Consider the following 13,748-nt stretch of genomic DNA (forward strand, 5'->3'; position numbering starts at 1 on the left):
CAAAGAACAAGTGTGCCCACCCGGCAGTCGTTTGCTTGATTACCTCACTTTTGTTTTTCTTCTCATTCACTAATTCGCTTAAGCTGAATAACCAAATCACAGGGATTCCTCTCACAGACGCCAATTCAACATGTGGAACTGTCTAAAAAGAAGCCGACTAGGGTCCGCGAGTAGCGATGGTGCGCGACACACAAGACGCTCACCGTCAGCCCAACTTTTTTTTTTTTAATATCCATTCTGTTCAGTAATTTAAAAAGAACAAAATGTTCTACATGTCTGTTATTAATGTCCTTGATTTCATTTTATTTTCCTACGTTATGTACACTAGTCTAGTGTTTTGTTTTGCCTACAAGCTCAAACCATTTCACATTATTGTGAAGGCAGCTGCTAATGGCAGAGGTGGAAAACAATTAGCGTCAAATGTTTTCTTCCTGTAGTAGTACTCCCCGAAGGCCAACGCTTCCAACAGGAAAAGGCAACAACGCAGAAATCACAACAGAAAATTAAACCGCTTGCAGATAATTCAATCCTATCATTGATCAACATTCTGGGGAACTGAACAGTGATCAGATGAATACGTTTGGTCATTTGTCCAAAACTCTGTTGCAAAAACGCATGATTCGAAGAAGGCTGTGATTAAAAACTAACACGTTGAGTAATTCATAGAGCTAGAGAGAGAAGTTCAAACCCTGACTTGAAATGATCAGACAAAGCCACCCCTAATCGGATGTTGGAAAGGCGTGTGGGGAGCAGATTTCCTTAGGCTATTTGACCGTCCAGCAAGCAGTTCTGACAGAGTAAACTGGCAGCTTAATACATCACTAAAGTCTGCAAATATTGTATATCTAAATGCTCTCAATGCAGGATGTAAAGGAGATCTACCATATTTGATCATGTACTTCAGTACTGTCAGCCTGTTAATAAAGCAACAACTCCGCTCATCTGCTCTCCTAGAACACAAACAGGTAAGCTAACAGCCTCATTCTGTAGTGAGCTTCTTGATGTAATTTACTCCCCTTCTTAAAATAAGTCAGTCTCTCTTCTCTTCCAGAGCCTTTAAAAGCCCTGGCTGGCACTACTTAAAAGGAATGAGCTGTAACACAATAGCAACAGTCAGCCAGGCACAGAGAGGCAAAGAGAAAGAAGAAAAAAAAAAGCTAGCTCTCATGAGATCCCTCCACTACCCGAGCTGGACATCAGCAGCAATGCAGAGCGGTGGCTGTGTTCTTTTATTCAAGTGCTGCCTTTCCTTTCTCTCTCTCCCCACTTTTCAAAGTAACACTGCCAATGTAATTTTCCATGAGAGCTGCTCCATTTATCAAGGCCAATGGCACATCGAGGCAGCTAACGAATGCCTTACTCCTCTAGATTTGTATAATGAGAGGTGGGAGAGTGGGACACACTCAGAGGTGGTTAGCACTTGTACGAAGGAAGTAAAGATGATTTATTCAGCATCTGAGAGCCGATGCTTTGGGGAGCTTTAACTTAGGACACAGACAATGTAGCTTCACTATTACACCTCTACCATGGAGAACAAGACTGCTAGTGAGACACATACTTAAACACGTATTGGTGCTTTGATTACACTGGCCGTGGGACAGCTAGTTCTATTAAATCAACAGTCAAGTTCTAATGAGGCTGACAAATTTCCAAATCTACTTCCCAACAATGAATTATTTTCTTAAATAATGCTGTGTTTTATTATTTAATTTAATTACTCATAATATCTACAGCAATCAAACATTTAGAACAGGTAGGGGATAGATACAAGTTTCATATTACCTGATATAATGCTGTCAAATCACCATGCAGGATAAATTATTTTACAAGCCACGTGGACTACATATGTAGCAAAGTTGTGAGTCAGGTCATTAGACATTACTTTTTCATCAGATGTAGTGTCAATTTTACAGTTTGTGCAGGCTGCCAAAAAAAATAAAAAAAATAAAGTCTTGCCTGAGGACACTGAACGCTAGCTGCTGTGGCTAGTGTGCGATGAAGAAATAGGATTCTGCTGCAACATCTGTGCCAAAACACAGTCGTGTGAAATGCTCCTTTTAGGCATGGAGATCAGGTTTCTGGCTGGATGTTATGGTGGAGGTCAGGACGGGATCGGTGCTGTTCCGTCAGTCCGCATGGCTGTGACACTTAGTTCTGGCATTTGCAGTAGCTTTTGCTTCAACTTGTTTGCTAGAGGGAATATCTTATTACAGAGCCAGCGCGGTATTAGTCTGAACGGCATGTGATATACATTATGTATGCTAGCTAATTGTAATGTAAATTTTAAATGTTAAGCAAACACTTGTCATTCATACCTAGCCTCCTGTCAAATGGGTTCTCCAAAGCCCCCAGTCTATCAGTATTAGCCTTTGTTGGGGTATGCACCGTGAGAACCCTTCAAATAGAATGATCTTCTTTTACTACTAGTTCTCTATTGATCAAAATGCATTAACTCATAGCCATTAACTGGGTTTGCCCAACTAAAATCTGCTCTTCATGCAAAATTGATGTGTCCGGAATCATGATTACATCCTCTTTCTCCCATCACATTTTCAAGGATACCTTTCACCAGCAAGATATTTGAAAGCGGTTGTGACCTCTCTCCTTTATTCAGTGTTGAAACCCAATTCATGCGGTTCTCCCTCTGAAGACTTTGCATTCTAAAATTCATTACGCTAACAAAGACTTCCCAGAAATGTCCTTTCATAGCAGTCAGCCCAAGGAGACGCTACAGCTTGTGTTCATGACTGGGTGTCCTGGATTTAAGGAATCAAACAGGCTTCCTCGCAGCCCATCCCCCACGCCACTTTCAGAGCAGCAGGAAAAACGACGAAGGCGTGCTTTGCACCGGCTCCCTCCCCCACACAGTGCTCCACCAGGCATTGCTGGGGCTTGTGGGATTAAGAATGGAACACGATGACAGACAAAAACAGTCCTCAGCACCTCCCTGCTCTGCTGTCTTTTATACTGCCAGAGCATGAAAAGGCCGCGATGAGGCACACAATAGACACAGCGATAGATCCACTCTGAGTGAACAAGATAAGTGGGGGTGAATAGCTACACAGATCTTTATATTGTTCTTTTAAGATGATGTCAGTGTAGAAATTGTGTGAAGAAAATAAAAGTGGAACACGATGAGACATTTACTTCTCTTCACAGGCGTTAACGTGAGGTATGCGGCCGACGATGTCTATTAAAATCTTGTCTTGACATTAGTACTTGGTTTTACTGGCCCGTGAACAGTACTTAACACTTTCATGGTTAATAGCAAATGATGGTGGCTGGTATTCATTTTTAACATGGCATACGACAGGGTTTTTTTTTTTTTTTTTTTTAAACATGAAGGTACTTCAAAACAGCAGTAGGTCTTCTTCATGCATCACATGTCAGACAGCTTTGGGGAATGGAGTGCATCTCCAAAACCCTACAGTGCTCGGTCCTAATATATTAATTCATACCCCTGATAATAAAGCTGATGAAAGCCAGTATTGTGTCACGTTTACCACAATTTTCAAAAATGAAACTCCACAGTTGTATAATTGTTGCTTCTGTTGCCAACACATTTCAACAATTGAGTTCAGGGCACAATATCAATTTTGCAGCTACCTCCAAAAGATGCAAGCAAGCTAGCTATAGCTAGCTAGCTAGCATATTTTTCGTTTATTTCGAGTTCAAGTTCCACAAATAATAGTATGAGTATGTGTTTGTAAAGAGTTTATATCTGGGTACATTTGTTATAAAAGACTACTTACCTAAACAACTACAACGTATTTCAAGATGCATATTGCTTTTAGCAACAGTAACTTTACAATTGTCCTGCCGTTGACAAAGACAAATATAACGCAACACCAAACAAATCTATGCAGCATCGAAAGAAAGAAAGAAAGAAAAACTTACCTTTTCATTTTTCACCTTCTTTAACGTCTTGCATTCACTACTACCATTTTCCACCTCCTCTGGTTCAGTTTTTGCGGTCAAGGCTGGTACGATCCCTACAGGTTCAAGTGCAATATTCCCCATTTGATTGGCTTCTGCCAAGTCTGTTGATTGTGTGTTCTCAAAGGACGCAGTGCGACTATTCCCCAAAGCAACCTGGGCCTGAGACACAACATCCTTCTCCGCAGCAGCGATTGCCACGACTGGGGCTCCGTCTGTTTTGTCCTTCTTACCTTTCCCACTAGCCCCTTCTTTCTCTTTTTTACCACTCAGAACACCTCTGGAGGCTTTGCCCCCCTTTTCAATGTTCTTCCCAGAGGTGGAATTGTTGCCGGCGGCTCCTGCGCTCGCTGCTGTGCCCGTTGGCTCCGCTTGAGTCCGTCCTGGAGTTTCTTTCTTGCCCCCATCGCCAGCCGAAGCTTTGCTACTATTGTCTTTAGAGTTCTTGCTGCGCTTGTATTTGGATTTGCTTTCCTTGCCTTGAGAGCCAGACACTGGACTCACAAACCTGATGTTGTCCGGCAACGCTGCCACTGCACTGGGTGGTGCCGCCATGCCGTCCTTGGTGCCCGACATCTCAAGTTTGTCCTTCTCTAAGTCCGCGTCTAGGTCAATAATCAGATTTCCAACACCGATATCCCACTCATCCCCGCTATCGTAAGTGTCCACCGCATTAGAGTCCACACCTTTCCCGCCTGCAGTGCCACCACTTAGGGACATTTTAGAGCCAACGGCCCAGGATTGCCTCAGTGAGGTCCGACACCCTCTCAGACGGTTGGGACTCAGGGGCAAGGGTTAGAGAATCCTCACGGTCTACTCGTTCCAGTTCCATTTAACCACATTTTGCCCTAGAAAAAGAAAAAGAAAAAGAGAGATATATTAATCGAATAATTCTGACATAAAAATAACAACTCTGCCATCACAAGAAAAGGCCATTTCATTGGGTAAAACAACAACAAACAAAAAAAACATTTGATCACGAGCCAGTAATTCTCTGATGATCACTGCGCAAACCACTATGGTAATACCCACTGGTGTGACAGCACTGCTCCGAAACCCTCTCCTTAACTCACTTCCCACAGTCGTCATGGCAACCATGGGAAATGTAGCTTAAATCCTGCTTTGACAGCCAAGGTGGCCCCACTGTTCTGAATGACTGGCTCTCTTTTCACAAGGCACTGCTGATAGTGTCACTGCTGATAAATAAGGAGTAGCTGGCCTCACACACCCCCGCATGGTTTATGGAGCCGTGCCTTTTCAACTAAAGCGCACAATGGTAATCTTGCATTAGCAGAGGAGCTTAAAAACCTGAATGAACCAGTGTATGGCTCGGGAGAACATCGGTTTGTTGTATTTGCTTACACAATGTAGCCAAAAGGTCACCAATGTTTCATATCTTTCAGCAAAATTCCTTCCAGGGCAGATCATCATTTTGGACAAACTGCAGATCAACAAGGATATAAATATCTTGTCTTCAAAATGGAAGCTCAAGAAATTTAAGTTACTTACTCAATTTTCACAATTCAGATCAAATATATGTTCTCAGATTAGGGTTTAGAAGACCGAAGGTCCTTTTCAGGTTTTATTCTTGTGTTTGAAAATCTCTCTTTGATTCACAAAGACTAAGAGGAAAGACATGAACATCTTTGTCGTTTGTGTGTCCGTCGTGAGTAGGTGGCTGTGAAAAGAAATCTCTTTAACACCTCTTATGTGTTTTAGCTATACGCTACATTGAAATTATGCAGAGGAATTATAATGTTAACCACAATGAGTTTCCCTTGTAAATAACACGTTATATAAACACAGTTGGCCTTGGCAGGTGCATCAGTACCATTAACTGCTCTTTAGTAGTCGCCTTCAGCACCAGCCAATTAGTTTGTCCATTTTAAATACTACAAACAATGCTATTTGGAACGTCTCCTGCGAGGATTTTTTTTTTGTTAATTGTCAAGCCATAGCTTATTGTGTGCCATAAGTGATACAATCTTCCTTCCTGTACAAATAAACAACAAGGACACGGATATATATTCATGTAATCAGCACAAACGACATACAGTACTTAATACTCCTATCTGTTCTAGGGAGAAAAAAAAAATAAAAATAAAGAAGATATCCTTGCATCTTATGGTGTGAATACACTGGTGTTGAACTGGTACCAGAAAGAGTCAATTTTCTAAAAATCTTGAACACACTGTATAAATAATTAACACTCACATCTATAGTTCTCACCCCCCCCACCCCATGCGATAAAGAACATGACGGATGAGGAAGCCTGAGCACAAAAGAGTCTGGATTGGTGCTAAGGGTGATGAAATCAATACAATTCAAACAGGCATGGATGCTGATAATTCTCTATGTGCTTTTTACAAAATACAGCCAAACTGTTCATAGTGGAACCCTGTAAAGATCCTTACCAAATTATGTCCATAGGTTCTTATTTCTGATTAGGGAGGTTAATGATTAACCGTTTAGACAATAAGAATTCTGACCGATTAATACAATGGTATTAAAACAAGAATAAAGTAATTTAAAAAGGTTGTTTTGCATTGTAAAAGAAATATAGGCTATGCGATCTATTTTTTTAACTGCTACTTCACTGGCAAGATGTATTTTAAGGTCTTTATTTTTGCTAGGTTCGTGGCTCTGCTGGATGGTGCTCATAGCGGAGAGCTACGTGACACGTGCCACCATATCGATGAGGACTGTCGGGTTAAATCGTCCTACACGGAGAATGCCAGGCAGACGCACTGCTGACGACCTCGCAGGCGGATGCGGTGGAGACCGGCTTGGACATACGCTCCTTGGACAGCTGCGGACTTGTGTCAGTCGCACGGACACGCAAGCGGTTTCAGGAAAGAAATGTGTCCACGACAATGCACGGAACATCGCGAATCGAACAAAGTATGTCTGAGCGTCCTGAACAGGTGAACTGGGACTCCATTGGCTGCATGTCGGGTAACGGTTTATAATCATAATAATCAGTTATGAGTGGCTGGCTAACTCCAAATAAGTGTCCCTATTTCTGATTAGTGGCCATGGTAGCTTTGATTTTTTTTTGCAACTTAAGTAATGAATCCTAATTACCGAGAGGGGATATATAATATTTACCTCCTAGGCTTGCGAGGAATTACCTTTACAGGTCCCATGACATGCGACTTTTTGGATGCTTCTATATAGGCCTTAGTAGTCCCCTAATACTGTATCTGAAGTCTCTTTCCCGAAATTCAGCCTTGGTGCAGAATTACAGCCACAAGAGCCAGTCCCATAATGAGCTTTCCTTAAGGCCAGGACACATCAGGCCGATTATCGGCCGTGGGACAGTCTGGCGAGGTCAGTGAATCAAATAAGGTGTGGCCTTGACCATGCTTCGCTCGTTTGCAAGCCATGATGTCTCATTTGATGCCCAAATTCTCTGGGCGGGCAAAGCAGAGAAAGGGGAGGTAATCTTTCCCCTTATTACGTCATAAAGGGAAGATTCCAGATCGGCCCATCTGAGCTTTCATTTTCTCAAAGACAGAGCAGGATACCCAGGGCTCGGGCCACTGGGGGACCATAGGCAGGCTGGGGGAACGCATATTAATGTTAAAAAACCTCCAAGTGAAATTTTCATGCCATAGGACCTTTAAGATCTCTAGTAAAAATGGTTTAGTTCAAAATGCATCACAGGCTGATTAACACATTGTTTCAGCAAAGAAAAACCTTAATTCCCACATAAAGACTACTAATTAGTTTTAAAATACCCCTACTGTACAGACAAACAAGTGAACTGAAGAACTGATAAAACCACTAGAAACAACTACGCCCTAATTTTTTGAGATATCAAGCTCTTGTTTGCTTAAAATGTGTTGAATATCTAACTTCTGCTTTATTCTCTTACACTTGTATATTCACTGTCTGAAATGATTATAAATTCACTCTACATCCCCAGACTATTAGCCCTTGTGTAAATACGGCTCATCCTGATGGGCTTATCAAATCAAATCCTGAAGCTTCACCGATAACTATGAAAGCATCCAAAGAGATTGTATGGGGATATCCGCATATTTTCTGCTTCATTACTGTTGGGAGTACAATTAAATGAATCTCTCTATAATGGAAGAGCTCGAAGAAATATTCTATAGGCCTATAACCATTTGTCTAGTTATGACACCACACACACACCAGCAAAGTTTTATCTTCCTCAGGAAATAAAGAGATGTAAAAATACAACAACTGCATCCAACGGTTACAATTCAGATACTGCTGCTCTAGTCTTTAAAGCTGGGTTGTTCCCAGCAAAGCAGTCATTTTGCGCCATTACTCAGCTCTCATTAGAACAGTCCAAAATGGCAGCTGGATCACATAATGCACAGGGCCTCATGTCGATTCAGTTCAGGGGCCGTTCGTGTCCCCCTCAGCAGTGACACAGGTAAAACTGTTGAACAATCATTTGATCGCCGCGCCTACTTGTTCCTCACAGATGGCTCCCTAAAGGAACGACAGTCGGTGGCAGGTTTTGAAAGGTGGAGAGATGCAGCTGTCCCTGTTTGACTGGGTAAACAGTTGGGAGGTCTAATTTGTCCAACACCTCCACAACAGAGCGGTTGTAACTCTATCGGCGGTTGACCTACTGTACTGCCCTTAGCTGGAACTGCAGCGCAAGCCCTTTTGAAAAAACCCCACTGAGGAAATGTCCCAGTGAGTGCCCTGTTGAGCGAAAGGCATGCAGCCTGTGCAACTCCCAGAGTGCTTGTCCTTTTTTTTAACATATCCAGTTTCATTCAGCAATCTATCACAGAGGCCACATAAGCTGCAATCAAAGTGTAGAAAAAGACAGGGGAAAAGCCATTTCTGGTTGATTTGCTGTGGAACGCCACTGATTCAGACCTGGTGTAATGTAGTTTTCTGCATGTGACTGTTAGGAACACCATCTGTGCATAAAACAGAAACTTGAGGTTTGTCTATATTTCTGTTCAGGGCACGGAGCACAACACAGCACTTATCTAGCCATTTTGCGGACTGTTTGTAAGTGGCGGGGGTGTGGATCCAGAGGGGTTGCAAAGGAAAGGTGGAAATGAACAACAGGCGCAAGGGGAAATATTACAAAGTGACTCCTACTGGGTCACAAATGCAGCCAATTCTAAAAGCAAAAGAACATGGAATTCACTAAATATACACCTTCAGTGTTTTCTACACCAGAAATAACAGCATGTGATGGATAACATATGTTTCAAGACCCCGTATGTCAGAGAGCAGAACAGGTAATTATACTTGCAGGGGATATTTAAAAAAAAATAAAAGCTTCTCCGTTCGGGCATAAATGAGATATGCTCTCAAATTAGGCATGTGTCGACATGAAAATTTCACGGTGTGATTATCTAAGCCAGAACAGTCTCAATGCATGATATTATCACAATAATTACTTAAGATGAAAATCAGCATTAAAACATAGCTACTTTAATGACAGAAACCACTGTTTTATTCCAGTTTAAAACATTCTTTAAGGCAATACAGATATGAGCGATGCTTTCGTCACAATAAAAACGTACATACTGACATGCCACTGGGGCCAGGCCATTGTTCGTTGTTGTTCCTGGTAGAATTACAATTGTAATACACTATGCTCTGATGTTTTCAGTTTTTTATTGGAAGTACGTATGCAGTCATGATGATAATGGTCTCATCTCTGCTCCCAGTACTCTAAATCTTTATTAAGGGCTGAAAGATGCTTCACCAAAGTTACTTTAATATGTCTTGTAGAGAAGTATGGGAGAAGGCAGGAGATTTTAACAACTCCAAAACCACATGCCTTGCATAGCTGTGGCTATGTGTATCAAACATGCGCTGACTGGTTGAACTGCGAGGGACATGCAGGAGCATCAGGTTTGGGCCAACACCCCAACAATACACCAAATGGTAAAAGCAAAGAGATGCCATGTTTATGTTTTTGTTTCATATCCTTTTCAAATCTAGAATGTTTGGGTCTTTTGACTCTGTAACTTGTGTTTGAAATAATGTTTTTTCTATATGGAGTAAATAATCGATTACTAAAAGAAAACCCAATATATTGTTATTGTTATTATTAATTAAAACTGTTAGATGGATCCTACCGAGACCCAAACGACTCAGAACTCTGTCAACTTTCTGATAATTTACCAGTCAAGATGGACCTTTTGAACATAATAGGATTTTTTTACTTTTTCTTAGCTGTACAAAGTCTTCCACAAGATTCAACCATCACTTTAAAGTTATCCCTGGTAGTAAAAAACTAAAATATACTTTAAATCCCCCACTGAGTGCCACATAACTGCCCATTATCAGTTAGATGCCAACAATGTGTAAAATAATAAGATCTATACATACTTGTCAGCATGAAACGCAGACAAGTGGTTACAAAGTGCTTCTGACATGCAAGTCACTTGGACAGAATGCAAAGAGTGTCAAACAAAAAAAAAAAAACTGCTGCACTAACGTATGCAGGAAAAAAAAAAAAAAAATGTGTACAGAGTCTGGCAATGTGCTTCCTTTGCTCTGCAGTTCGTTTACAGGCAGGTCCCCGTCCAGAGAGCCCCACGGTAACCTCCATGTAATTGGATTGTGTGCTTTAGCCGATTACAAAAATAGAAATGTACCGAGCCAATCCAGGTGATAGAAATCAGGAGTCTGCGCGTCAGCTGGTAGCCAAAGAGTTTTGTTTTTCTTTATTCCTGACTGCAGCGGCTTTCTGCATCTCTCGGCTGGCAAACTGCATGACTCAAATCGACAGCAACCAAAGAAGTGTGAAATATGCAGATTGCTCTCTGGCTGACGAGGCTTCAATGTCCAGGCTCTTGTGTGATGCAGCAAAAAAAAAGCAAAGCTCACACCACACTGCCTCAAAACTGTATCATTCACCATGGTAGCTTTCCAGTAAAGAGGGTTAAGTGGAACAGAAATAGAGCGATCTGTCTCTTTGTCTTTTGATAAAGAAAAGGTGACTTGGTACCAGTTACCGGTTCTCGGTATGCTGCGTGCTTTGTTCACTCTCACACCAAGACTACATCCGCACTAACAGGAGCCCCTTTCATACAGAATGTTCTAGACGGGACTAATGTGTCTGTATGCAGCCCCGCCGTCTGTGTGAAAGTTACGAAGACGGAATGGGGAAACAGAGTTGTCAGATCCGTAACAAGAGACAAACCATTGTCTGTATGTGAAAGGGACAGCCGGCATGGCGGGACTACATACAATATGGACAAGTCGACCCACAGGCAGGTCAAAAAGTGAGAAAGCAGCGTCCCAAGTATAGCTGAAATTATTAATAACTTACAGAAACGTTGCTTGCAGAAGTCAACCTTCTCTTCCACTTGCTCTCTTTCTCTCGCTCACACATGCACACACATATGGACGCTGCAGCCGTCTCTGTCCTTCTCTCTATTGACAATTGTGGTCCTATAATGCAAACGTTTGGTTGTTGTGGGTCAGGTTTGTGTGGCTGATTAACAGTGCGGATCGGCTCGTACAATCTAGACGCCGACACTGTTGTGTTACACGACATGCCTCTTTTACTCCCGGAACACCAGCGTGCTATGCCGCCTTTGCTCGGTTCTTCTGAGTGAATAAACAAAGCCGCCATAACAACGGACCTTCATTGCCGCACTATTGCGGAATCTCTGTGTGAAAAGGGGCTAGAGTTTACATGTCAAAACGACTTGTGTTTTCAGGTCATTTGTTTTGGTCACAGTTCATCAATTCAACATGTTAACCAGGCTAAGACTATTTCCTGTGCTGCTGCACGTACTGTTGAATGAATTTGCAACGTCATCGGACATTAAACGCACGTAACTGGTGAGCGAAAACCGGTTTCTTGACTTCTTGACATGACTGCCATGTAGCTTCTCACCGGGGCTGAGCAGGCATATGACATTAATTTACAAAATCCAACACCAGCATTTTTATACTTAAACTATAGAGTTCCGTTTTTGGTGCGAGAAAACAATGGCTCACTGAGGACTAGAGGGCAAAACTGAGTGTTTGCATTTTAAAAATAAGGAACACTTCAAACACTTCTGTATTACACTATACAACATTTTCCCAAAAGGCTACATGTCACAATAGGCTATAAAAGGTTAGGGTTTTAGAATGAAAAATAAAACTTGTGTATTAGGAGCTATGTTTTATAGTTTAGTTCCACCTTGGCTATATTAGAAACAAACATTCAAAGCGCCCAAACATTTAAAGGTTCCATGACATGAAAATGTCACTTTATGGAGGTTTTTTAACATTAATATGCATTCCCCCAGCCTGCCTATGGTCCCCCAGTGGCTAGAAATGGCGAGAGGTGTAAACAGAGCACTGGGTGTCCTGCTCTGCCTTTGAGAAAATGAAAGCTCAGATGGGCAAATCTGGAATCTTGATCCTTATGAGGTCATAAGGAGCAAGGTTACCTCCCCTTTATCTGCTTTGCCCGCCCAGAAGAATTTGGCCCACCCATGAGAGAGAGATATCATGGCTTTCAAACGAGCTTTCAAGGCCACACCCCCACCCTCCACCTTGCCCCCCCCCCTCTCCTCCTCAATAGCTACAGAAACAGAAATGGCACATCCTAAGGAAAGCTCATTGTGGGACTGGCTCTAGTGGCTTTAATTCTGCACCAAGGCTGAATTTCGAGAAAGAGACTTCACCTACAGTATTAGGGGACCACTAAGGTCAATATAAAAGAATCCAAAAAAGCAGCATGTCATGGGACCTTTAATAATCCTGGTGATCGCAACATCTGGGTGATGCCGACAAATGTGCATGTTGGATGCGTTTCTATTCAACAGACCATACAACAGTGGAGCGACGCCTACACACTGTCTTCGTCTTAGACACAACTCTCCCTATGTTGCTGTTGTAGCCGACCGGGAACCTGCAGGCAGTTCTTCCAGCTCCGCCGTTTCATTTGCGCTCGCCATAGTGTGACGGACTCGCTCGCCAATCGGCCAATTTTTGTGCCGACGGCAAAAGCTCAACGTTTCCAAGCGAAACTCACACTTGTTAACTCCGGTTCCACATTGGGTGCATCTACATAGCTCCACGGCATCAGTGCTTCGATCAATCAACAGTGCAAACGTTTTATAACTTGCATTATTTTATGTTACATAGTTCGTGTGCGAACAGCCAGTAGGATCAAAGGTCAGGTGCAGATGAAGTGGAAAGCGTCGTGAATTTAACAACATTACAAAGAGTCTCATCTTGACTTGATTAGAGTGCAGATTAGACCCAAATAAATCTAAATGGCTCACTGTCTGACCATTATGAAAACCTAACAGCAGAGCTGTGCCAGAACCAAAGCTAGCCAAAACGTCCGTTTGCTAGGGCCAAATGTAAATAAACCAGTTACACATTACAACCCTAAAACATTACAGATGGTCACAGACTATTTATGGTTATGTCCTTTGGCTCAATCCTCAACTATCCATTCAGATTAAATGCATGTCAAATAATTCACCTTCTAATAAACAATGGCCCAGAGCAAAGAAACACCATATTTGTTTCAGTATAGACACTGTCACTGTGATCGATGGGTCGGTTCTAAAGAGAAACATTTAAATTTCAAATCATCAAGTAAGTGAGCACCAAAAAAACATTATCCAAAGCGGCCAAAAGCACTGGAGGCATTTAAATCAGACGCTGAGTTTGAAGAGACAAATTAAAAACAAATCTTATTATGGCAATTAAAAAAAAAAATGCAGACAGATACATGCATTAATTAGCTAAATGTGTGTGCTGGCACTAGCTGACATCTTGACGTGAAATATCCAATAGTGGGGAAATGGAGATAAATGGAGGACTGCAATAAATTCAACTGA

The 13,748-nt window shown here is 42.0% G+C and overlaps 1 protein-coding gene across 3 annotated transcripts in view; it reads right to left on the reverse strand.

Annotated features, from left to right (window-relative positions):
* Positions 1 to 13,748, reverse strand: part of LOC120556162 (zinc finger protein 609-like) — an 87,013-nt gene that overhangs the window by 54,400 nt on the left and 18,865 nt on the right. For all 3 annotated transcript variants that reach the window (XM_039795572.1, XM_039795571.1, XM_039795573.1), the window contains exon 2: positions 3,898 to 4,784. In XM_039795572.1, the coding sequence (XP_039651506.1) occupies positions 3,898 to 4,656 (759 nt within the window). In that variant the 5' untranslated portion in view covers positions 4,657 to 4,784. The remainder of the gene's footprint in view (positions 1 to 3,897; positions 4,785 to 13,748) is intronic.

Source organism: Perca fluviatilis, chromosome 3, assembly GCF_010015445.1.
Source record: "Perca fluviatilis chromosome 3, GENO_Pfluv_1.0, whole genome shotgun sequence".
Lineage (NCBI taxonomy): Eukaryota > Metazoa > Chordata > Actinopteri > Perciformes > Percidae > Perca > Perca fluviatilis.